Source organism: Telopea speciosissima, chromosome 6, assembly GCF_018873765.1.
Source record: "Telopea speciosissima isolate NSW1024214 ecotype Mountain lineage chromosome 6, Tspe_v1, whole genome shotgun sequence".
Classification (NCBI taxonomy): domain Eukaryota; kingdom Viridiplantae; phylum Streptophyta; class Magnoliopsida; order Proteales; family Proteaceae; genus Telopea; species Telopea speciosissima.
The window spans coordinates 12094707-12119556 of NC_057921.1; the positions used below are offsets into that span (position 1 = coordinate 12094707).

At 40.9% G+C, this 24850-nt stretch overlaps 1 protein-coding gene across 1 annotated transcript; it reads left to right on the top strand.

Annotated features, from left to right (window-relative positions):
* Positions 1-473: 473 nt before the first annotated feature.
* LOC122663859 lies at positions 474-24271 on the top strand. Its single transcript, XM_043859513.1, has 8 exons — positions 474-676; positions 932-1009; positions 1397-1760; positions 1917-2029; positions 2235-2399; positions 2942-3081; positions 23905-23997; positions 24124-24271. The coding sequence occupies exons 1-8, from the start codon at positions 476-478 to the stop codon at positions 24233-24235; spliced, it is 1266 nt and encodes a 421-aa protein (XP_043715448.1). The 5' UTR covers positions 474-475; the 3' UTR covers positions 24236-24271.
* The last annotated feature ends 579 nt before the right edge of the window (positions 24272-24850 follow it).

A 24850-nucleotide genomic window follows, 5' to 3' on the forward strand; every position in this document is an offset into this window, starting at 1 on the left:
GCTCACTTGAACTCCGCTTCTCCAAAGCCCATGAGCGCTTCGTATTCGTGCGACGAAAACGATGCATGATCCCTTTTCTTCCATCCCTTTCTCCTCTCTTCTTGTCTCCCTTTGCTACGCTTCCCGCATTTCCCTTCTTCAGACCCGCTGATATATATATATATATATACTCGTACTGTTGTCCTCTCCTGTAATTGAATTGAATCCAGAGGGAATTCTCTGTACTAATAACTCTACTAAATGTTGTTGACACCATTGCCGATCTTTTCTCATCCGACATCAGCAGCGACTACGACTATTACCATGACGACTGCTGCCGCCATCGCTTCTTCTTTTTCAATCGCCTTCGCAGATTGCTGTGGCAGTTGCAGCGATCGGCACTCTTCTTCAATCAGGTAAATTAGAAGAAACAGAGAAGCCTTTCGCTTCAGTTTTCATTAATGGCTTCTATATTAGATGGTATAGAGCTTGATCTATGAACTATATGTATTATTATAATATGTGGGACATGAAGGTTTTGTGCTACAAACCAAACCCCTTTCTTCTTACGATCATCAGGTATGATCGTCGATGGAATGGGAAGAAGACGCACAGGAGCCTTTCCCCTCTGGCTGCTGCTTCTGCTGCTACTACCCTTTATAGCAGTGAGGCGAGGGATTCCCATTTTTACCAGGAGGTCCGTTTTCCCAATTGCACACTGGCTGCTATTGCGTACTACTTGCCACTACCATGCAATTCCATTCATTCGTTCATCGGTTCATGTTATTACCACCGCACACGATCTCGCTTTGGGATGTCAATCCGATCGATCAATCATTCAATTGGGAGAGCTAATGGCGGAGCCTTCCTTTGTCTTTGTCTTTTTCAATTTTGATTGCTTTTCTGATATTGGAATCTCTTCCTTTTGCGTGTCCATTTCAAACTATTGCAGGTTCTTAAAGCCGCCAGGGAAAAGTTCACCCAGGAAATATCTTTTCAGTCCATGGACAAAGACGTTACTCTTGCTAAGGTATACACTATAAGCCCGTTTGTATTCCTTGAATTATACGTTTAACCAGATCAATCAGCATCTCTGGCTACTTCACTCAGAAGTTACACGGCTGTTGACGGTGATTGATTCCTTTCAAAGTGGGGACCACTTTAATTTTCTTGGTCTTTCTAATTCTTTACTTCAAAATTGCTGGCTAAATTAGTATACATGTTTTATTGCTACAAGCATGAGATGTATTGATATTTTAAAGAATCTGAAGCTACTAATTTTCAATATTGCTTTATGGTTGAAAATTGATGCAGAAATCAATATTGTAACCTTGTGTCCTTTGTCTGGTGGGTATGGCTGTATACATGTTTGACTGTGCTTCTGAAGTTCTTTTTTGTGCCAAATACATTGCTGCAGGCTTTGCTATATGTTGCAGCTGAAGATGAAGCCTTTATGGCTTTCAATCAAGACATGGATGCTCTCTCCCTAATGAATGAAAGGAGAAATTCTTCAGTCTCTATTCAGGCAAAAGGGTGGGATTCCTTGGAAGATATTCCATTGGCTGGAAAGAGCATATCTGAGTGGTTGAGTGAGTTGGATGCTATTGCCAAAGAAGTGGAAGCAGAGTTGGTTTCAAGAGACATAGGTTGCCATTTGGTGGAAGTGTTGGAGGCTGTAAATTTAGTTCTTTTTGAATCACGTGGTTTCAAAAGGCTTCCCTTACTCCTAGACTCAAAGTTTTCATACTTGCACATGGTGCTAAGCTCTGGATGTGGCAGTGGTAAAGCCCTATCCTGATTCTTCTTATATTAGTTGCTCCAACCGTAGTCTTCTTTATTGTTCCCATTAAAACCATATCTAGGGACTATATCTATCATATTTTTTTTCCATTAAGTGGAATTGATAACATCTGATGGCATTGTTACTTTGTTAACAGCAATTTTGCTTAGCATCATTTATATTGAAGTTTGTCAAAGACTTGGTATAAACATTGTTGGTTCACGAGTTGGAGAGGAATTTTTGATTTGGCCTCAAACAGGGAACCCTGAGGTTTGTTAATTAACAAATTCCTATTTTTTTGGCTCCCTTTGCACTATTATAGTAGGTTGATTTTCATTTATCCTCTATAATGGCTAATTATTCTACCAATGTGCAAGTTTACTGTTAATATATTTGATGGCTAACTTTTTTAACAGTTTGACATATAATGCTGAAAAATTAGTTTTTTTTTTCTTTCTTTTTTCTTATCTTGAAGGAGCTCTTCAAGGTCTCATCAGGGCACAGCTTGTTTGCCATTGTTAATGGAAGATGTGTGGAGGATCCTAGATCAAAGGCATCTGACTTGAACAGCAGTTCACTTTTAGGACTAGATGTTGCAACCAACAGAGACATCATTGGGATTTCTTTGGCTAATTTAATGGTAAGTTTTATTGTGAAAATATGGAGAAAGGTCTTTCACTGACTTTGAAGCAAAAAAGTCCTTCACTGGCAGTTATTTCTATCTTGTGGAGGGTAATTTTATAATTCCTTGGTTGATGGATAGGATATCCTCTGGATTTGTCTTGTGCCAAATGTAGACCATCTTAATTGGATGGGCCACCATGTATTGGATTCTTTTCGTAATTTCAGCAGGCCAGAACCCTCCCCCTTCCCCCCCCCCTTCAAGAAAAAAGAAGGAAAAAGAAAAAAAAATGTACCGCTTATAAGTAATTTTCCTATCTTCTTGCCATGTGAAGATGGACATATGAATGGAGAATGATGTGGAGGACATGTCCATCATCATATTTTAGGTGCCAACCAAGCTGCCACTTGGCAGATAGCTGTCTGTGGCAGAAACCTGCCCCATATAGATATCCTTTGTGTGCATAACGCCATAACTTCAATACTTATTTATCTACTTGAATGTTTTTGTTCTCCTATTATATAGTTTTGGTGATTTACCTTCAACTTAATTGTTTTTAGAGGCTTCACTGGAAGCGTTCTTCAAGGATGAACCATGGATTGATGCTGACGTCTCCACTTAGACCTGTTAATGGCAAAAATGGAAATTCAGGCAAAATTGATGGTTCAAAGGTTCCTTTGTTGCGGCCTCAAGATTTGAGGTAATTGTTTTGTATCTCCTTAATACTTACCAGTGTTTTCTTGTCTCGTTTTATCTACCTTTCCGCCTCAAGATTTGCGGTAATTGTTTTGTATCTCCTTAATACTTACCAGTGTTTTCTTGTCTCGTTTTATCTACCTTTCCAGTATTCTCTGACTGTTTACAGAATGGTACTTTAAGCACAATCCTCCTGGTTATAATTTACAATAAAAGAGCCCAAAGCATCTAATGTAGTTTTGAATAGGAGAAGGATCCTATTAGAGGCCAAGCAACAGGATCTCAAAGGGGGCTGCTGGTTCGAATGGGCAGAATTACGGTTTTAGGTCAATTTCTATGGTTAGGTTTATGAATATGGAGATGAGTCTTATAGGGTATTGATAGGCAGGTCTAGGAGAAGCTATTAATGTAGGTTTGAACAAGATAAAATTCAAATTCAAGAATTTTAGGGTTAGAGTTTCGGTTTTTGGGTTTTAGAAACTAGGTCAAGTTTAGGGTTTTAAGTGGGATGTAAGGGCTGGGCTTGGGGTCGAGTTTTCTAAACAGGGAGGGGAAGGTTTGATCCAAATGTGGGCTGGTTCTGATGGTTAAATCAGGCTGTGGGGATTTTAGGGCTTTTAGGGCTTTAATGGAGGTGAGGGGATTTAGGGTTTTGAAAGACATATAGGGGCAGCAGCTTGGGTCGAGTGTAGGGGGTGTTGAGGAGAGGCTGTGGTTTGAATGTGAAGTAATTCTAATGGTTAAATATGGCTGGGCAGCAAGATCTAGGGTTTAATGGAGTTAGGGTTTATAGGATTCAAACCAAAAAATAAAGGGGATCTATTGGGGGAAAGGATTAGAGGGTTAGAAGAAGAAATTGGGTGTCAAACTTACTGGAGATTCCACTGGCAGCAGCTTGAACAGATATGAAGGATAGAACCACCTTCGAATTGAAGAAGATCCTCCCAGCCGTCACGGCGTAAGGAGTCAACCGGATTCCACCAATCCCTTTCCACCTTGAGATCCACAAAGATGCACACACTCACAAGGGAGCAAGGAGCAGCAGCAATGACAGCCAACGAATTCTTTTTTAAACTCAAATAATCTGTGGGGGAGCCTCCCACGATTTGTTTTATTTATAATAGAAGGCCTAAGGCCAAATCTCACTACAACTTAACCTCTTACCACATAAATCGTGGAAGGGTGGGAGTAAACTAGAAACAACTTAAAACTTTTAAAAGAGAGGACTATATTACCCCTACTAACTTAAAATAATCTAACTTAAAACAACTGATTTAAAAGAAGATTCCCTACTAGCCAATAGGATTTAAGAACCTATTAGTCAATAGGAGCACTTCACTTAAATTAGATCAATGAACTAATTGGATGCAACCAATTTAAACTGGTTCAATTTAAAAAATAGAAAATAAAACTAAGTATTGGGCTAATCCCGTATGCAACCTATATACCCCTATTCCAGGCCTATTAAAGTGGCCTATTACATAGAAACCCTTGGGATCAAAGGCCTATCATATATATATCCCAACCCTAGACTTATTCCTAATAAAAGAAGCCCAGTTTGGTGATAATTCTGCATCAGCATCATATTGTAGTCACTATATTTGAGGTGTAACTATTTTTAAAAAGTATTTTCTGAATAAAGTAAACTAGTGCAAAACTAGCATACCAAGGGTGTATTAATTTTGCCACAAAAAAAAAAAAGATTTCCAGTGTTTTGACTCATTGGTCATGTGATTATGTTCATGATTGCTTTGGCCCAAGGCTTTAACATTAAGAGTTTGGGAATGAATGCACCACTAGCTTTTTCTATGTTCTGGAATCTTTGGGCTCCATACCATAATTGACTTTTTTTTTGGCTAAAGGTCAGCAAAAGATTAGGATGTACAACTAACGGCCAGGCATTCCCAGACAAAGAAGATAAGTAGAATACAAAAGTATTTTGCTAGTCGGTAGAATACAAAAGTATTCGCGACGGTAAAATAAAAACGTCGTGAAAAAGTATTTTGCTAGTCGGTAGAAATTTTACCGTCGCTATTTTTCCCGACGCCAGTTTAGCCGACGAACTGGCGACGGTTAAATTTACCGTCGCTTCTAGTTTCAGCGACAGATAAATTTTTTTGGCGACAGTTTATTACCGTCGCAAAAAATTATATTTCTTGTAGTGAGACTAGAAACTCCCACCTTTGGCATTGTCATCAGCAGAGATCAAGAGCAGAATTTTAACTCAAGGATCCATCTTTGGCATGGCCATCAGCAGAAACCTCAAGACAAAATGACAAAGAATAAAGAGAAGGAACTACCCAGACACAATCAACAATAAAACTCATCCTCCAAATCAGAACCATGGTCTTTCCTTGAAATCCCAAGTAACATCCTGACGAACAAAGCTTGGGATTGATAACCAAGTAAAAGAAGATTGTTGCAGAGCACTTTTTTTAGCTTAAGAATCTACCACTGTATTCAACTCTCTATAACAATGTGAAATTGTCCAAGTGATGGAGCCAAGAAAAGACTTGTATAAGTTCCACTGTGATTGATTTAAAATTCTGACAATTACTGCATCAGAATCTGATGCAGTAGCACTTGATTGGTTGGATAAATATGACCTACTTTGGAAACCCAAGTCCAGATGGAGCCCGTCCAACCCGGGTTTTTGGTCCAATAAGGGTTGGAAGTAGTCTGGTTATTTTTTTGTCTTTTATTTTACTGGTTGTGTAATAGGTTAGTTATTTTTTGTTTGAACTCTAGTTAGTTGTTGGTTGGCAAGTTTAGTCCTAGGGTCTAGTAATAGTCTTGCTATTTCTCCTTTATATAAATATGTGTATCCAACTTTGAAGATAGAATGGAATAGACAAAGTTTGTTTTTTGCTTAGAGTGATTGTGTGTTGGTGAATTCCTCCCTTCCCCCTGCAATTCTTTTCCAGTCTCTCCCCATCTCAGGTTTCTTTTCTTGCATGTCTGGGTCTGCATCAACTTGGTATCAGTCTATCAGAGCGAAGGATCCCTCTCCTCCTTTCCTTGCGATCTCTCTCCCTTGCATCTCTGTTCTTTCCCCTCCTTTGATCATTTTCTTCTTCCCCAACGTATTGCAACAACTGAAACCAAATCCTATCACTGTGATTGCTACAAGCAACTCCCGCAACTGCTCACCCCTTTGGTTCCCACAGAACCACCCTTCCGTGTTTAGTATCTTCTCCCAAATCCCCTGCTATAAAAAATAAAAAAAAAAATCCAGCAGCAAAAACCCTTCCAGCAAGCAACAGTAAACTCCAACACACAACCCCTCCCCTTCGTTCTCCCATAGATGACCATCCCCACCCTCCCCCTTTGGATCCTACAAAAACAAACCTTTTCTTCCTTGGCCCACTCTAACAATTGGAACCCCACGCCCATTGCAACAATAGAACCCCCACCCATCCCTTTGATTCCCGTAGGCAACCCTTTTGGGTTCTGCTAAGGCAAAAGAGACCCCATCGCAAAGCCCAAACCTTTCTTCCCCTCAGGCCACAACAACTCCTTCCTTTCTTTTCCAACCCCACCGCCCTTGTGGTAAGTCGAAGCTTTCCTCCCCATACTTTCGATTGACCCCCGTCCTCCTAGAGTTCTCTAGCGAGACCCCAAAGTCGAAGTCAAACCCTTCTCCTGGATTCCTGCTTTTACTCCCTGGATTTGCACCTGCTCCCTAGATTCCCACTGCTACTATCCCTTCGCAAGAGGAAGGAGACGATCTCCCCTCAATACATCTCAACTGCACCCCATTACCCCCATGAACGATAAGTGTTACTTTAAACCCAATTCCCCTATTTCGCCCCCACCTTTTAATGCTTTCTTTCATTAAATCTCCTTGTTGAAATATGTACACCAGAGTACCGTGGGGGTATTCTGGTCCTTTTAGGTTGTTTATTTGTTATGTTATTAGGTTTAGCCTGCTCCTCTTATAGAGTTGGCTAGAGTAGGAGTAAATCTCTCCTATTGTAATATTTCTCTTCATTATAAATAGAGGGCTTGCCTGATCTATTAAGATTACTCAAGCAGTACAATTTTCTTCCATCTTCTCTTCTCTCTTTTTTTTTTCCTCTAAAGTTACTGGTTACAGGTCCTAGGTTTTCTACATGGTATCAGAGCAGGGCAACCAGTGACTGATTCTCTCCCTGATTTGCAGTTTTGAGAGTCGTTTAAGGTTCTGGTTTAAAGAAGGAAACCCTAGTTCATTGAAGAAGAGGAACTAGGGTTTCTTATGGTTTCGACGAAGGTTTAAGTATTTGTATCTACTACTCATGAAGATTGATGAGTCATAACTGAATCGATTCATCTTTTTCGTGTCTTGACTGTGGTTTGAATCGAAATTTATTTCTGGTTTGTTGGTCTATTTGTTGAAGTCTAAATTGATTGCTGATGTGAATTGAACTTTGGGATTAATTCTCCTACTGCTTTATTTTATCGTTTACTGCTCCTGCTTTTCGTTTGCTGATTTGGGTTTCTAACTGATGTCGATTCTACTGCAAAGGGGTTCATAATTTGTTTGCAGATGTGCTGAGATAAATCGAACTTTAGATTTCTCGACCTGCTCTTGGTTACTGTTATCAGTGCAAGCATCTCAAGTTACCGCCCCACGTTAAGGTTGCGATTTGCTGGTATTTCCACCTTGCGATTGTTGTTGAATGTTCTTGGTTCTCGATTGCAAGCAAAACCAATCGAAGTAGAAGAGTATTGAAAACCAAAAAAGGCGTTCTGGTTAGATTTTGGCTTTGTTGTAGTCCATAGGTTTCGAAACCTGATTTGCTGATCATGATTTTACTGATAAGCCAGATATTCTGATGGGGTCGATCTTTTGGTGCTTGAATTAACTTCAAGACGATGGACTATCAAAAGGAAGGCAGTCACGATCCATCAGTTAATATTTATAGATGATCGATCCTAGTAAAGAAGGAAGGGTTTACAGCATGAAGGAGAAGAAGAAGAGAGAAGAAGAGAGGAGAAGAGAGGAAGAAGAAGATAGTTGGAGAGAATAAATAATCACCTATCTTCACAAAGGGAGTACAAATGCACCCAGAATCTAGCTTCTCTTTGATGAAGTGTTGATCAACCTCAATATGTTTGGTTCGATCATGCTGAACCGGATTATGGGCAATGCTTATAGCAGCTTTGTTGTCGCAATAAAGTCTCATTGGTCCTTCAGTTTCAAAACTCAAGTCTTGAAGAAGTCTTTTTAGCCATATAAGCTCACACACTCCATGAGCCATGATCCTAAACTCAACCTCTGCACTGGATCTAGCTACAGTTGGTTGTTTCTTGCTCCTTCAGGTAATTAGAAGTTATCACCCACAAAGGTACAATACCCAGAAGTAGATCTCCTGTCAGAGACTGAATCAGCCCAATCAGCATCTGTGTAGTCTTTAATCTGCAAATGGTCATGCCTAGCAAATCGAAAGCCTTTTCCTAGACAGGATTTCAAGTATCTAATGATGCGATACACCACATCCAGATGTCCATTCCTAGGAGCATGCATGGACTGACTTACCACTCCAACTGCATTAGAGATGTCTGGTCGAGTCAAAGGAGAGATAGATTAGTTTCCTAACTAATCTTTGGTACTTGCATGCATCTATAAAAGAAGAACCACATTCATCACCAAGCTTGTGATTCGGATCAATGGGGGAAGTTGCTGGTTTGCACCCTATAATGCCTGTCTCTTTCAAAAGGTCTAAGACAAATTTCCTTTGGCAGATGTTGATTCCTTTCCTTGATCTAGATACTTCAATACCCAAGAAGTATTTCAAGAGTCCAAGGTCTTTGATCTCAAACTGTCTAGCCTGATAAGACTTCAAGCTGTTTATCTCCACAATATCAGTCCCAGTTACCACAATGTCATCAACATAGACAATGAGAGCTATAACTGTTCCATTACCTCTCTTGATAAACAAGGTGTGGTTAGCTTGACTCTGATAATACCCATTCTTTAGGATGGCTTGTCTAAATCTCTCAAACCAGACTTTAGGAGACTGCTTCAGGCCATAGAGAACTTTCTTTAAAAGATATATTTTCCTTTCAGCTGAGGGATACTGAAAACTAGGTGGAGGCTGCATGTATACTTCTTCTGCTAAATCACCATGAAGAAATGCATTCTTCACATCTAATTGGTGCATTGGCCAATCTTTATTGGCAGTCACTGAAAGAACCCTGATTGAGATATGCTTGGCTACAGGGGCAAAAGTCTCATGGTAGTCAATGCCATACATCTGACTATACCTTTTTGCAACTAGCTTAGCTTTGTATATTTCCACTGTACCATCGAATCTGTTCTTGATTTTATAAACCCATCTGCATCCAATTGGAGCTTTCCCCCGGGGAAGATCAACTAGTGTCCAAGTATTGTTCTTCTCCAGAGCCACCATTTCCTCAGACATTGCTTGCATCCATTTTGGATCGGATAAGGCCTTTGTGACATTTTTGGGAATGGAAGAAGACTCAAGGGCAGTGGAAAAGGCAACACTTGTAGGAGAAATAGAGTCATAGAAGACAAACTGGGCTATGGGGTTAGTATAGGTTCTCTTCCATTTTCTCATGGCAATGAGAAGATTTAATTCAGAAGGAGAAGAATTACCTGACTGAGGAGGATGAGACTGAGGATGTGGATCTAAAGAGGGGTTTTGGTAGGGTTGCTTATACCATGGTTGCTTTCCTTTTCCCTTCAACGAGCATTCATCTCTTGTGAATACAACATCTTCTTTGAATCTTATTCCCTGGTATTCTTTTTTCCTGCTAGCATCACCACTACTACTAGCATCAATATCAACAACACCATTAGCATTAGCATTAGCATCATCAACAACATCCACTTCTTTGTACTTTCCAATATCAAAGAGGAATGGGGAAGTGGAGGTAGGCAAGGGAGATAGAAAAGGAATGACATCAACATCCTGTTCACTACTAGTACTCTCCCCTTAAACAGGATGGTGAGGGGAAGAAAAGTAAGGAATAGTCTCAAAGAAGGTGATATATTTGGAGAGAAGTCGCCTTCGGGAAGGAGGATGGTAGCACTTATACCTTTTGGTTGAATCAGAGTAGCCCAAGAAGATACACTTGAGAGCTTCGGGATCAAGCTTGGTGCGGACTGATTTGTTGACATGAACATAACAAACACAACCAAAGACTTTTGGAGGCTTAGAGAAAGCTGAGGATTGAGGAGAAAGAAGAGCCAGGGGGGATTTGGAGCCAAGAAGTGGAGTTGGCATCCAGTTAATAAGAAAGGCAGTGGTAAGAAGTGCATCAGACCAGAAAGTCTTAGGCATATGCATGCCAAAGAGAAGACCCCTGGTGACTTCCAGCGAATGGCGGTTTTTTCGCTTAGCCACCCCATTTTGCTGGGGGGGTGTCAACACAAGCCAGTTGATGGATGATGCTATTATTAGTAAAGAACTGTTGGAGCCCCCCTATACATGTGCTCACCCCCCTTATCAGACCTAACACTTTGGATTCGAGTACCAAATTGAGTATGGATAAGTTGATAGAAATCCTTAAAGGCAACACAAACATCACTCTTTTGTTTCAACAAAACAGTCCAAGTAGACCTAGAATAGTCATCCACAAATGAAACAAAATAATGAAATCCAGATAAAGAAGTAGTACGAGAAGGCCCCCAAACATCAGTATGAACAAGAGAAAAAGGTGCAGTAGATCTATTACCATGAGAAGGATAAGATGTGCGACAATGTTTAGCAAAAACCCAAGATTCACATTGAAAAACATAAGAGGAAGGAAAAGAAATAAATAAGTGGGGTAACTGTCTCGTCATAACAACAAAAGAGGGATGACCCAAACGTTGATGCCAAAGCATTACAGTCTCCAAAGTACTATGGTCACACCGACCACAAACATAAGCTGCAACAATAAATTGAGCAGGTAACCATGGTTTAAGAAGGTAGAGTCTTCCTTTTTCAGTCCCATGACCAATAATCCTCTTTGTCTCCAAATCCTAAAAAACACAATAGGAAGGAAAGAAAGTGACACAACAATTTAAGGATTTGGTTAGGTGACTCACTGATAATAGGTTAGTAGCAAAATCAGGAACATGAAGGATAGACTCAAGGGAAATAGAGGGAGTAACTCGCACATTACCCTTACTAGAGACAGAAGAAAGAAGGGAACCATCAGCAACCCTTAACTTGTCCCGGCCAGAGCAAATGGAGTAGGAATCATAATACTGTGACATACCAGTCATGTGATCAGAGGCTCCAAAGTCTATAATCCAAGTGGGTGCGGTAGAAGGAGCAGACGAGACCTGCAAAGCTGAGGAAGAAGTAGTTGACCCTCCAAGGTGAGACATCAGCCGGTGGAGGGCGGCAATGTCATCCTGTGAAAGGGAATCAGGAGCAGGCTGGGGTCCAGATGTCTCAGACTAAGATGTTACAGAGTGGGCCCTAGCTCCCCCTCGCTTGCCTCCATGGGCACTAGAGGAACCACCACGCATACCAGAGGGCTGCCCATGAAGATCCCAACACCTGCCTTTGGTGTGTCTATGCTTGCCCCAGTTATTACATTTGAACCTCTCACGGTGATCTCCACGACTTGGCCCTTGGCCTCTTCCCCCACTTTTCCAGTCTCTGTGGGAACTACAAACAAGAGCAAATCTCTCTGTTGATGGTGTAATATCCATAGTTGTTCTCCTGGTTTTCTCACTTTGCAAGTAGTTGCACACATCATCCAGAGATGGAAAGGGAGATCTCCCTAGGATTTGCAAGCGAAGAGGCTCATATTCTGGGTTAAGACCACCCAGTAAAATAAGGACCCTTTCCTTTTCACGGTTCCTGTAGACCATTGCCTCATCCTTAGAATTGGATAGGTGGATATTGTTATAGTGGTCATACTCCTCCCACAAGCTAATAACAGTGTTGTAGTAATCAGATATGCTCCTATTACCTTGTTTCATATGGATGATTTTTTTAAGGATTTGATACACTTTAGTTGCATCACCAACTCTATCATAAATCTTGGAGGCACTATCCCAGATGTCTTTCGCAGTTTCCTTATTCATAAACCTCATACCTATCTCAGGTTTCATGGAGAATATCAGCCAAGTCATAACAGTGGAGTTCTCAGTCTCCCACTTGACATAGCCTGCATCAGTTGTAGCAGGAGCCTTGATAGACCCAGTAATGTATCCCAACTTCCCTCTACTGCGTAAGAACAACTTCACAGAACGAGACCAATCCAAGTAGTTGGTATTGTCTAATTTCACAACAGATATTTGGGTGTTGGGATTGTCAAAGGGAGCCATAGTTGGGACACCACCGGTCCACTGGCCTCAGAATCAGCCCCACACACCGTAGACATACTGCTAAACAACTCAGGGGAATGCAAAATAATGCCTTGTATAAATGGGGAGACACCTCAACCCAACCCTAACAAGGAGAACAACAAGCAACAGGCAAGCCAAGAGCATACACTTGATGAAAAAAAACACAAACTAAATGCTTCCACAAACCAAACAACGGCAGCACATATCATCCAAGGCCATAACACTAATCAAATCTGCCACTCACAGTAGTTAAGAACCACACAAGATAGCACAGCCTCAACAGGGTCTTCAACAGAAAAAAAGAGAAAATACCCTGCTGGCAGTATCGTGGATGAGAGTAAAGCTCTCAAACATGCTTCATGTACCAATCAAGACCTTAGGAGTCTTAAAGAGGACCTCAAGGCGACTCAAAAAGTCCCAGCCCCAAAGCAAACCAAGCTGCCAATAGGCAGAATCGAACAGAGAAGAGAAAACAACTGGCAGAAAAAAACTGGGCAGCACCTGGGCAGCAATCTTTGGAGCAGCACTCCTCGAACTGCTTCTCTCTTCAACCGACTGTTGGAGGGGTTGAAAGGACACCCCTAGACAATCCAAATGCACCAAACCTCATCCCAAAAGGTTGAGAGATGAGGGAGAAACAAAAAAAAATGCAGAAGCTGGCGGTAACAATGGTGCAGCTGCTGGAGCTTCAACTCTTCTTCATCAGTATCTGCAGTCCCTCCATTCTATATTGAATCAAAGAATGGAACTCTAAAGGGATGTATTGCTACACATTGTACAGCCCCTAATGGAGCCCTAAAGGGGAAGAAGGGTTCCAAAGAGAGGTAAAAGAAACAAGGCTGATCCTAGCCGACTCTCAAACCAGAGGACCTTGAAGCTCTGATACCAAGTTAATATTTATAGATGATCGATACTAGTAAAGAAGGAAGGGTTTACAGCATAAAGGAGAAGAAGAAGAGAGGAGAAGAGAGGAAGAAGAAGAATGTGGGAGAGAATCGTGGAATATTAGATGTGGCTTCTCCTAACATCCATTTACTTCATTAAACCATTCTTAGGAAATTACAAGGACCTCCCTAGGGTGGTAAAAGAGAAACAAAAATAAAAGTTAAAAATATAACTCTAGTGACATATGACATAGACATGTACCAAAGTACCCCTAGTACATAAACTCGAACACCATCATGGTTTCTTGTGGTTTTGCAATCACCATCCCCTGATATCGTGAAGAAGGCGGCTTCCACTCTATATTGCTTGAAGAATGAAGACGATAAGTGTTTGTTCTTCAATCAATTTACTTCATTTATTATCCATAGTGAATCATGTCCCCTATGTCACCTATGTCACTCAAGTCCCCCATGTCACGTGTCACCCATGTCTCTGGGCCCTCGATTTTTCTTCACCTTTGTTTGTTTAATTATGAGTTACCATTAATACCCCTAAACAATAAATAGTAATTCCCATCATGTCCCATTGCCTCGTTAACTACCAAATTGACCCCTTGCAAATTTTGGTTTATTACCAGATTGCCACTCCCTTAAATTTGGCTGTGCTAATGCATATATATATATATATATATATATATGGATTTCACTTAATTTACGATTCTGCCATTACCTCTTGCTATTGCCTATTGTATACTTGGATGGGTCCATCCCGAACGAAATTGGGTATTTTGACCCAAGTTCCACATCAATTGGAGATTACATGATGTAATTATAGAATTGCCATTGGGTATACATATGTACCATATTATTGCTTTGGTGGGCCTCAGATCACATCAATTTGTTTTTTTGCAAATTGGTACTTACATGACATTGAGGTTGGAGTTCGTTTTTGAGGGGGAGATTGGAAATTATTGAGATGCTGGTCAGTTGATGCTGGTTATATACCAAGCTGCCATTGCCCTTTTAATTCCGGCATTTCTTCAAAATCCTTGAACTATAGTTGCCCAGGTGGGCCCCGAACACATGTGGGATTTGTACTTCTTTGAAGGTTGGACCTTGCATGGAGGTTGTTGGCTCCAGTTAAGGGAGGTTAGAAACTGATATTGAGATTCTTTTATCTACGGCTGTTATTTGCGGTGCTCTTGTTTATGGGATTTATTGTGATGCCTGTGCTTTGAGATGTTTGCTGCCCTATTTGTTTATTTTCAAGATTTTGTCACTGTGAAGATCCGAGATTCATCACTGGACAGCTATTGAAGATCGATGAAAGCTGCCTTTTTTTGGAAGATTGTATCTGCCTTGTTTTCTGCCTTCTTAAGATCGGTGCTTCTCTCTATTTTGAAGAACGATTCTTCTCAGGCTTTGCAAAACAAATCTGTCCCGGTTTGCTGATAAAGTCTGTTTGAGTTTTGAAGATCAATTATCTCCAGTTATTGAAGATCTAATTGTCCAAGATTATTTGGGAGCATCATCCATTCGCCCATGTGACACATCCAAGTGATACCAGGCCTTACTAAATCGCCATTGCATTTTTCCTTCAACATGACTAAAGCATAACCATGGTTATATACAGAAGTGGTCACTTGTCTTGCCCTATTGACCACACCTACCACCAAAGTTTTCTTCCCCATGTCTTTCAACGTTAAATCAATGGAATGTGCTGCACATGGAGTCCAAAAGAGGCGGATCCTCTTACTCTTCTTGTTCGTCAACTTCTTTCTAGCCTTTTTAAAGTTAGAACCGTTATCCGTACAATTTGGATAACGTTCTTTGGTCCTAAATCATCCACCACTTGCTTCAGTTCTTTATACAAGTATGATGCATCTTTTACATGCTTCGATGCATCGACAGACTTCAAGAATACTGTCTTCCCATTGCAACTCACCATAAAATTGATAATGGACTGTCTAGTAGGTCCAGTCCAAACATCACTCATAAGGGTAACCTTATACATCTCCCACCTTGGTTTCAGACCCTCAAATGTACTCTTTCTGCTCTTCTGCCTTCTTAGGCAAATATGCAAAAATATACATTATATAATTCATGTAGTGAAGGCCCCTTCCATCTTGGGCCAGCCCTCCTTGCAGTGTCAAGGAATGCATCATAGTATTTTCCTTGTGCTACATTAGCTGGAATGCCATTATATAACATGAACTTGCTTAAGGCTTTTTGTGCTTCCTCTTGTTTACCACTAAACACTTGCGGGATGGTTGGCTGGTAGGCATCTTGTTGCCTAAAAATAGATGGATCCTGCTCAAAAATAGGATCTGGGGAATGTACTCTTGGTCGGGTTGGGGGCCGTGGGACTCTGGGATTCTGCCTTGTGTCACTGCTTCTCCTCTTCTCTTCTTGTTGCATTGGTGCAGCTGAGTCAGATCCACCAGCTCCTCTTGCCTGCTCATATCTTCTCATATCCTCAAATTCCAAACTTTGTCGACTATCTGCCAAAGCTTGCTAGTAAATTCTCCACTCAGCCTCTGATTCGAACTCACCAGGTGTAGGCCTATATTCAGTATCATCTCCTCCATGGATCTCTACACCAGACCTCTCTAGCACTGCCTCATCAAACTCTTTTTGTTGTCTTTCCCTCTCAACTTTCTTTGCTCATCCTCCTCTCAGGTATTGTGCACTTGGCTTAGAACATGTAGCAACGCCCGTATTTGTACCAGCCAAATGTTGCTTTAACCTAGTTCCTCCTCTAGATAGCAAACTTTCCACAATAGTTACACTTGGACTTTTTTATATTCTCAAACATCGGGACTCCATGTTGCCATGCTATATCAACCATAGTTGGTAAACCAAGTTTTGACTCGGCCAACTCACCCGAGTTGAGTTAAAATTTTAGAAAATCTGGTTAAGAGTCATGTAGACTCGGCCTAGGTGAAAAATGACGCAACTCAGTATTGACTCGCCCGAGTCAAGCAAGACTCGGTTTTTTAACCCGAGTCACTTTTAACTAGGCGAGTCTTGTCAATTTTTAAATTCATAAATACTACTTGACATTTTTTTTGGTAATAGAAATGCTACTTGATTATGAGTGAATATATCAATAAATATAAAAGATAAAAACTAATAAATGTAAAACTAAATGTATAAAACAATAAAGACTAAAACGTATATTAAAACTAACGTTTTGTTTTAGATTTCTCTCTCTCTCTCTCTTCTTGGAAATTGCCATGTAGCATTTATGATTCTGTACATAAATGAAAAGAAGCTATCTCTCTCTCTCTCTCTCTCTCTCTCTCTCTCTTCACATTGTAGTCTTCATCATCCAATCCATAACACTGTAGCATTTTATTATTAATTTTTAATAATAAAAAAAACATGACTTGGCTTGACCAGGTTTAACCAGGTCAAGTCACCAGGTTTTCTAAAAGGCGAGTCGATTCAGAAAACCTGGTTTTCCAATTATGGTATCAACACAGTTCCGCATTGTATACCAAATGTCTTACTCTTTACACTGTTACATAAAAAAGCATGTATTAGTAACTATTAAAGACTTAAAGTAATGTATTAAAGACTTAAAAGTATTGTATTCGTAACTATTAAACATAATGTCAAGCTACTAGAATAATCAAATGGCCATCTCTGTTTTTTGGATGAATAATAATATTAATGCAAAGAAAGAGAGGGAATATACAAGCCCAAGGGTAGACAAGCCGAAACTAGAGACTAGTTAAGGCGCAAGATGGAAGTAGGGAGGCCTCAGGAGTCAACAATGAGCCTGTTCCTTGGGGAATCCTTCACATCCATGAGGGGGAGGGATCTAGCTTTAGATGAAACATAAAAAAAGATGGCCTTCCAAATCATGTCAAGAGAGCGGGAGTTGGATGTCCATCTTCTAAGGTTTCGTTCCATCCAAATGTGGGAAATAGTGGCACAAAAGACAATCTTGCCAACCGAGTCGCAAATCGACTTCCCTCTGAGCGTCATGTCGATCCAAATCCATTCCTTGCTAAGAGGGAGAGGAGTGCGCCTACCGGGCCAGCAATGGCGAAGCACACGACTCCAGATGGACGAGGCAAATGGGTAAGTGAAGAAAAGGTAATCTACATCTTCAGCCCCATTCCGACAGAGACAGTAACTGGAAGGGACCTGAATATGCCGATAAATAAGGAAGGCCTAGGTAGGAAGGCAGCTTGTCAAAGCGCGCCAAGTGGTGAGGCTATGACGAGGAATGTGACCGCGGAACCAAACAACTCTATACCAAGGATAGGTGGTCCCTCTATGTCTAACCAAATCCCAAGCGGAGTGAGAGTTGAATCTACCCGAGTGGGAGGGAAATGGCTATCTCTTATTTATCCTCTAACCCTAATATTTATTTCTTAATTAAAAATAAAATTTAGAATTTTTATTAAAAATATTTATACCTTAAAGTATAAAACATTATAATGTAATGATGTATTTGACACCATTTGAAGTTGGACATTATGTATATATGCTGTGTATAATTTTCCAACAAAAACAGGTATTTTTCCTAAATATTATATATCTTTTTACAATTTTAATAATAGTTTTATTAATCTTGAAAAATAAAACAATTTTTTTAATGGGTAAAAAAATAAAATGACTCCATGAGGCTGTAGAGCATCCAAAGTTGTCCAACATACATGAAAATCACTTCCAAACAATCACTATTCATCCTATTTTTTTTAATTTCTTTTTTCAAAAAAATCAATTTTTTGTAGAAAATATAATAAAAAAATAATAACATAAAAAAATTCAAACTCCATCAAGTGATAGATCGTCCAAAGTTATGTAACATATCTTAAAATGACATGAATCTACCAAGGATTGAACAATTTTTTTTGAAAAAAATAGATTTTGGGAAAAATAGTTTACCTTTGAAAAATCCTTCAAATTTGTGATGAATCTTGAAGATGTGTAGTTAAATCCTTCAAATAGGTAGTTGAATCACCTCTCCTGAAGGTTAGAACTTGAAATCCACAGGTAAAATGAAGGAGCTTCAAATGGGGAAGAAAATGGGCTTTGGACAGAACTCGACCGAGAAATGTCGAGTTCTGTCGAGTTAGGTAAGTAAAACGAGAGGTAGATGGGTCGAGTTCTGGGTCAACCTGAGATCTCGAGTTACCCGAGAACTCAAACGAGATAATGTAATTTTTTAATATTGTATTTGAACTTGACTCAGTTTCTCAAAAAGTGAGATCTCGCGAGTGCTCGAACCATGTACAAGAGTAGACTCCTTTTCTAATAGCAATGTGGTAGTCATCATGCACATGGTAGCATTATTAGGAACACTATTTGATGTAGGAGAGATGTTACCTGATGGTGAGGGCGAATCTGGGGAGGCGCCGCAGTGGGATATGGTTGGTTATCAATGGTATCCTTTTTCTTGGATCTATTTAGGATGTAGGTGATCACCTCTTGAATAGGCTGAACCAATGTCTCCCCCTTACCATCATTATATGTATGCTCCCCCTGAATTTGGAGTGTATCAATAACCAAAGGGACTAAAAGAGGCTCTTCCTCAAGACTCTCCCCCTGAAGAGGTGACATGAAATATAGTTCAGACTTATGGAAGGTAGCATCTATAGTTATATAGAGGCGGCAAGAAGGAGGGTGATAGCACTTGTAAGGAGGTGATAGCACTTGTAAACCTTTTGAGAGGTGGAGTAGCCAAGGAAAACACACCGAATAACACAGGGATCCAATTTAGACCATGGAGAGGAGTTATGGGCAAAGCAGACACACCCAATATTTTAGGAGGAAGGGACGAAGCAATAGTAGGGTCTGGGAGAAAAGAAAGAGGTGTCTTAAAATTAAGGACACTAGAGGGCACCCTATTAATAAGATATGTAGCAATAAGGACAATATCTTCCCGATAGGTGTTAGGGATACTAGTGGTGAACATCAAGGCACGTGTCATGTCAAGGAGACGATGATTTTTACGTTCTGGAATGCCATTTTGTTCTGATTTCTTAACACAAGAGGTTTGGGAGAGAATACCATGAGAATCAAGGTACTATTGAAACTTACCATCAATTTATTCCGTACCTTTATCACTTCGAAGGACCCGAACAGTGGTAATGGATTGAGTACAAAACATGGCATGGAAGGACTGAAAACAAGAGAAAGCACCAGATTTGTTATGGAGGAGGTAAAGCCATGTGAGACGAGTGGAATTATCAATAAATGTAATAAACCAATGGAAACCATTGCGATCAACAGTCCTAGAAGGACCCTATACATTAGAGTGAATAATTGAAAAAGGTTAATCACTTTTAATATCATTAATGAGATCAGAGTTTCTCGTGTGTTAAACAAATTCACACACATCACAATGAAGTTGTTCCAAACCACAAACTGTAACTAAATCAAGAAACATAGAACATAAGATTTGAAAGGATGGATGTCCCAGACGACAGTGCCAGTGGAGTTTGGTCAGAGCGTTGTCTAACAGAAGGGTGTGAGCTAAAGTAAGGAGGGTCACCGCTGGTATAGATCCCAAGTAATAGAGACCATCACGGACCCGACCATACCCAATCGTTGCGTCCGCCACTAGATCCTAAAACAAACAATGAGTAGAGAAAAAGTGAACGGAACAATTCAACTCACTTGTCAAACGATAATTAGATGGTAAATTGGCACATAATTTTGGGACATGTAAAACAGACGAAAGAGAGATTGTGGGGGAACAAGAAACTGAACCTTTACCCAAGATAGAAGACACAGACCCATCAACAACATGTACCTTATCCCGGCCAGAGCAAGGAGAATAAGTACGGAAAACCTTTGAGTTACTAGTCATATAGTCTGTAGCACCCTAGTCAAGTAACCACAAGGGACATGTAGTAGAAGACAAATGGAAATTACTTGACTGAGCAAGGTTGGAGACAATGGAAGAGGAAGAACCAGTGTGTAATTGTGTCACCACTTTTTGGACAGCTGCCATTTGATCCGGAGAAGAAAGTTGTTGTAGTAGAGGTAGCAGGGTAACTATCAGGAACATCAGAGACATGAGCCTGGGAACGAGTATTTGCTATTGCGTCCCCCTTTAGGGCGCCCATGGGGCTTCCAACAAGTTTCCCATATATGACGAGGGCGACCACAATAATCGCATTTAATTGGTTCCCGTGTAGAGGAGGGAACCTTAGAGGAGTCCACAACTGGTGGTGTAGGAGGTGTAGTGACTAGTAAAGGCAGATCTCATTGGAACAGATGGTGGCATCATAACAGTCTGACGATGTTCCTCTGACTGAACCATTGTATGCTTGAAGTAGAGTAGGGAATGTGTCAGGCCTAGTATTTGAACTCAAACTTGATCATACTCCGTGTTTAAACCAGTCAGAAAATCATAAACACGCTCCATCTCCCTCTCTCTTTGAAGGGTACTGGCATCATCAGGATGGACCATAGGAACTTAGTGATAGGGGCCTGCATGATAGTACTTCTGTTTCCCAATTTCTCTTTTTTTCGTTCTTGGGAACAAAAAAATAATAGAAATCCGTTTGTTAACAACGGTTCATTTTTTTGTTCTTGGGAATGAATCGGGATAGATAAATTGCTGAGAAATAGAAAAAAGAAGCTACAATTTAAAGATTCTCTGTCCCAGAAATAAAAGGAAGAAATAATGGGGGGGAGTTGCTCTTTAATGAGCACGTGGTTAATTTGATGGGCAAAGTAGTAATTTCATGTTCAAAATAAAACACCATTTCCAATGCAACTTCAACCACCACCACCACTGCCGTTGCCGCCACCTCCTCATCCTCCACCACCAGCTCCTCCACTTCCACTACCGCCACCGCCACTGCCACCGCCCCCTCCTCCACCACCAACACCACCTCCACCATCACCACCGCTACCACCACCACTACCACCACCACCACCGCCACTTCCACCACAATCACCACCTCCATCACCACTGCCGCCACCATCTCCTCCTCCAGTTCCACCACCACCGCCACCACTGCCACCAACACCATCTCCACCTCCACCAACGCCACCACCACCACCTCCTTCACCACTTCCACCGCCGCCACCGCCACTGCCATGGCTTCCTCCTCCTACACATCCACCACCATCACCTCCACCTCAACGACTACCGCTTCCACCACTACCAACTCCATTGTCGATAACTCCACTGTAGCTGCCACCACCACCACCACTGCACCGCCACCACCACCAACACCACCTCCACCTCCACCTCCACCTCCACCACTGCTACTACCACCACCACCACCACCACCACCACCACCAAATTTTTGGGTATTCAATGGCAATATTGAAAATTTATAGAAGTTCCAGAAACAAAATTATTGTCTATAATAAACGTGTTTTTATTTCTTTCCTAGCCTAGAAATATAAATTACTATGCATTACCAAACACATTTTTTTGTCCAGAAATTCGACCCAGTAATAGAAATAGAAAAAGTTATTTCTGGAATAGAAAACATGGCCCAGAAGCAGAAGTGTTATTATGCAGGCTTTAGAAGTCCAGTTGTTGCCAAGGAGTGTTCTAGGCAGAATAGTATGCAGTGAGGGACATCTCCCTTTGAGTAGTGCTACGAACCTGATGATGTATCTCATAGATTTGGGCACAATTCCCTGCCTTAGAGTAAGTTCATCTAACTGGATCATAGCTCCTTAGCAGACTTTAGGGGGACAAAGTTGGGTCTGATAGAGGGCTTCATAGAGTTGAGCAGGAAGGACGTAACCAACACATCATTGGGACCAAGTGAGGTAGTTCTGGTCTTTCAACTTGCTAGGGCCAGGTTGAAGAGTATTAGGATGGCTAGGGAGACCAGAACGACCAAGTGGGCGCACTTCAGTTGCACCAGTGAAGGGTGCACCGGTAGAGGTAGCACTAGTATTCTCATGAGCCATGGTATGCAAAAATGTAGGAATACCTCAAAGAACAGCACCCAAGAAAACCAAACAGGCGACTAAGAGAGATCACGGTGCAGTCAGACTGCAGCACCAACTGTGGAGAACCCGACGGTGAGGTGCATCGACCAGGTGGATCGCGGCGGAGAGAGGCGGTGCCAGCGCCAATGGAGGAGAGGCCGGCGGTGAGGCGCAGCGATCAGGTGGGTGTGGCGCACGAAGGCAGCAGTGGCACCGGGAGGCAGAGAGAGCTGTTAAGTGCAGCGACCAGATAGGTCGCAGCGAGAGAAGGCAGTGGCAGCGCAGGGAGGTGACCAGGTGGGTTGCGACAGAGCGGCAGCAGGAGAGAGGGAGGCAACCAGGTGGGTCGCGGCAGTGGCAGTGACGGCGACTAAAAGAAATCGCAGGAGGAGAAAGGCAGCAACAACAGCAGGACGGTAAACCCTGTTCACTGGAGAAGATGGGAGAAGGCACAATGGTGTTATTAGGTTAGTGATGCATGGTTCAAATCTAGTCTACTATGCTAGACAAGGAGGCTAGGACCCCCACGGGCAGTGGTGGAAGAGAAAAAATGTGAGGAACAAGGAAAACAAAACTATCTAAGGTTTTATGCTCTGATACCAAGTTCAGAATCAGAGGTTTAGGGAATGATTTGACTTGTCATTAATGACACTTGTCATTAATGACAAAGCTCCTTTCTACTTATAATGAGATTACAACCCTAAAAGGGTAAAAGGGTAAAAAGGGAAAAATAAATAAAACCCTAAAAGTAAGGTGTTGATAATTTAACCACATAGATCTCAACACCAACCAAGCTTTTCGTCAACAAACATCTTTCATAGCCATTCAATTATGTCCACTGCTAACGGTTTGCCACAAGTCTAGGCCTTTTTCACTGTTGGGTCCAAATTTGATGTTAATCCATGTTGTTTGCAGAGGGTTGGATGGTTGGATCAAGCAGCCAAGCCATGTCATTGATGCTGAAAAAAATTTTGTTTGACATACCTAGTGCAGTAGTGCTTGTGCCTAAAATGTTTGAAGTAGAAACACAGTATACCTTCATTTCATGTTTAGGAAAATCTTGTTACTACAAGATGCACCCTTCATTTTTCTATCGAGTCTTTTATTTGTTGAAGTCTTGAACACAGAATTTGTGGAATAACAATTGTCACTTTGATTTATTTGACTGGGCTATTGTTTCTAAGGGATAATTTGAACATTTAAGTAAGTTCACCAGTTGCCATGTGACAATCAATAATAGAGTTGCTTGAATCCTTGCTAGAGAGAATGATAAATCCATCACCCTAGTCAAATTTGAGCTGAATATGAGTTAAAAAAAAAAAAAAAAACAACTTTGATCCAAAGTTTTGCAAATTACAAAAATGCCACAAAGCTCCATGTTCTGTACATTAGAGATCAGGGGCATCTGTGTAATTTTTCGATGATTTTTTGATACACTTTTCACCCATATGGCATACTCAGCCTGGGATGAAATTAGACCAGTGAGATGGGTACGTGGGGGCAATTCCAAAGTTCTCCAAAACTAAATATTGTCTACAATTCCAAAGTTCTCCAACCTTGGTAAGGTAAAAACCTTCATCATCTTATTGTAGCATGTCTGTAATGAAGTTGAATACTATGTTTGTTTTGACTTTAAAAAGAAGTATTTTGGAAAAGTATAGTTTGCTATGTGTTTGTGGTGCTGAATTTGAGGGTGTTTTATCTTCTTTTTTTTTCGTAGGTTGGCTATCATGGCTTCGGAAAGATTGTTGATTTTGCAGCCACATAATTGGGCTCTACGGAGAGACCATGGCATGCTTTTATACTATAACAGGTAAATAAATAGCAAGTCCAATGTCCGAACTTACAATTTTTCAAAATTATTTTTGGAGGGTGGGTGATTCCTGCATCAACATCAGTTTTGTATTTTGGAGTTGTGAATAATGGGTGGCTGATACAGGAAGTATGGAGAAGCAGTCCAAGAACTTAGCATCTGCATGGCCTTTGCACCTGTAGAGGAAGCTGAAGTTCTGGAGCCATTTGTGGAGAAATTGCATTTATTGCGGCTCTGAGTCATCATCATAATGGGAAGGAAGGAAGCCCTTGGAACATACCAGTTCCTTGACGTACTTTGTACAGATCTTGCTCGTCAATTTAATCTACGTATGTATAATCAGTATTTAGATTCAGAAGAAATCTGTGTTTTGTTTGAGAAAAGTGTTTTAACTTTTTACTTCAGTTCTGGCCGTGGTCTTCTTTTGCTAAATTGGTTTAGTCTTTTCTTTGAAGAACCACCGTTAAGGAGACGCATCATCATAGGGTCATGAAACTTTGCTGAATCACTGTCGCTCGCTTTTGGTAATCAACTTACAGAAGCATTTGCTTCTATCCCGAAGCAATTAAAGGGAAGCAAGTGCTATGGCAGCATATAATCAGCCAAAAGGTTCACTCATGTACGCATGCAGCTGGATTTGCCATTAGGGCCATCATGTATCTTGACCTATCGCTGGTCCCTTGGGAGGAATCCATAATGTAATGGTGATCATCGCTGATGATGCTAGTGGGGGAATGTTTGTCGAAAATTTTATAACCCGCACCATCGTAGAACGCATAATATAGGTTTTGTTGAAAACATACAAGAGCAGTTTACGGTTACCTCTGAACCTACAAGTGGTATTCTGTATTGG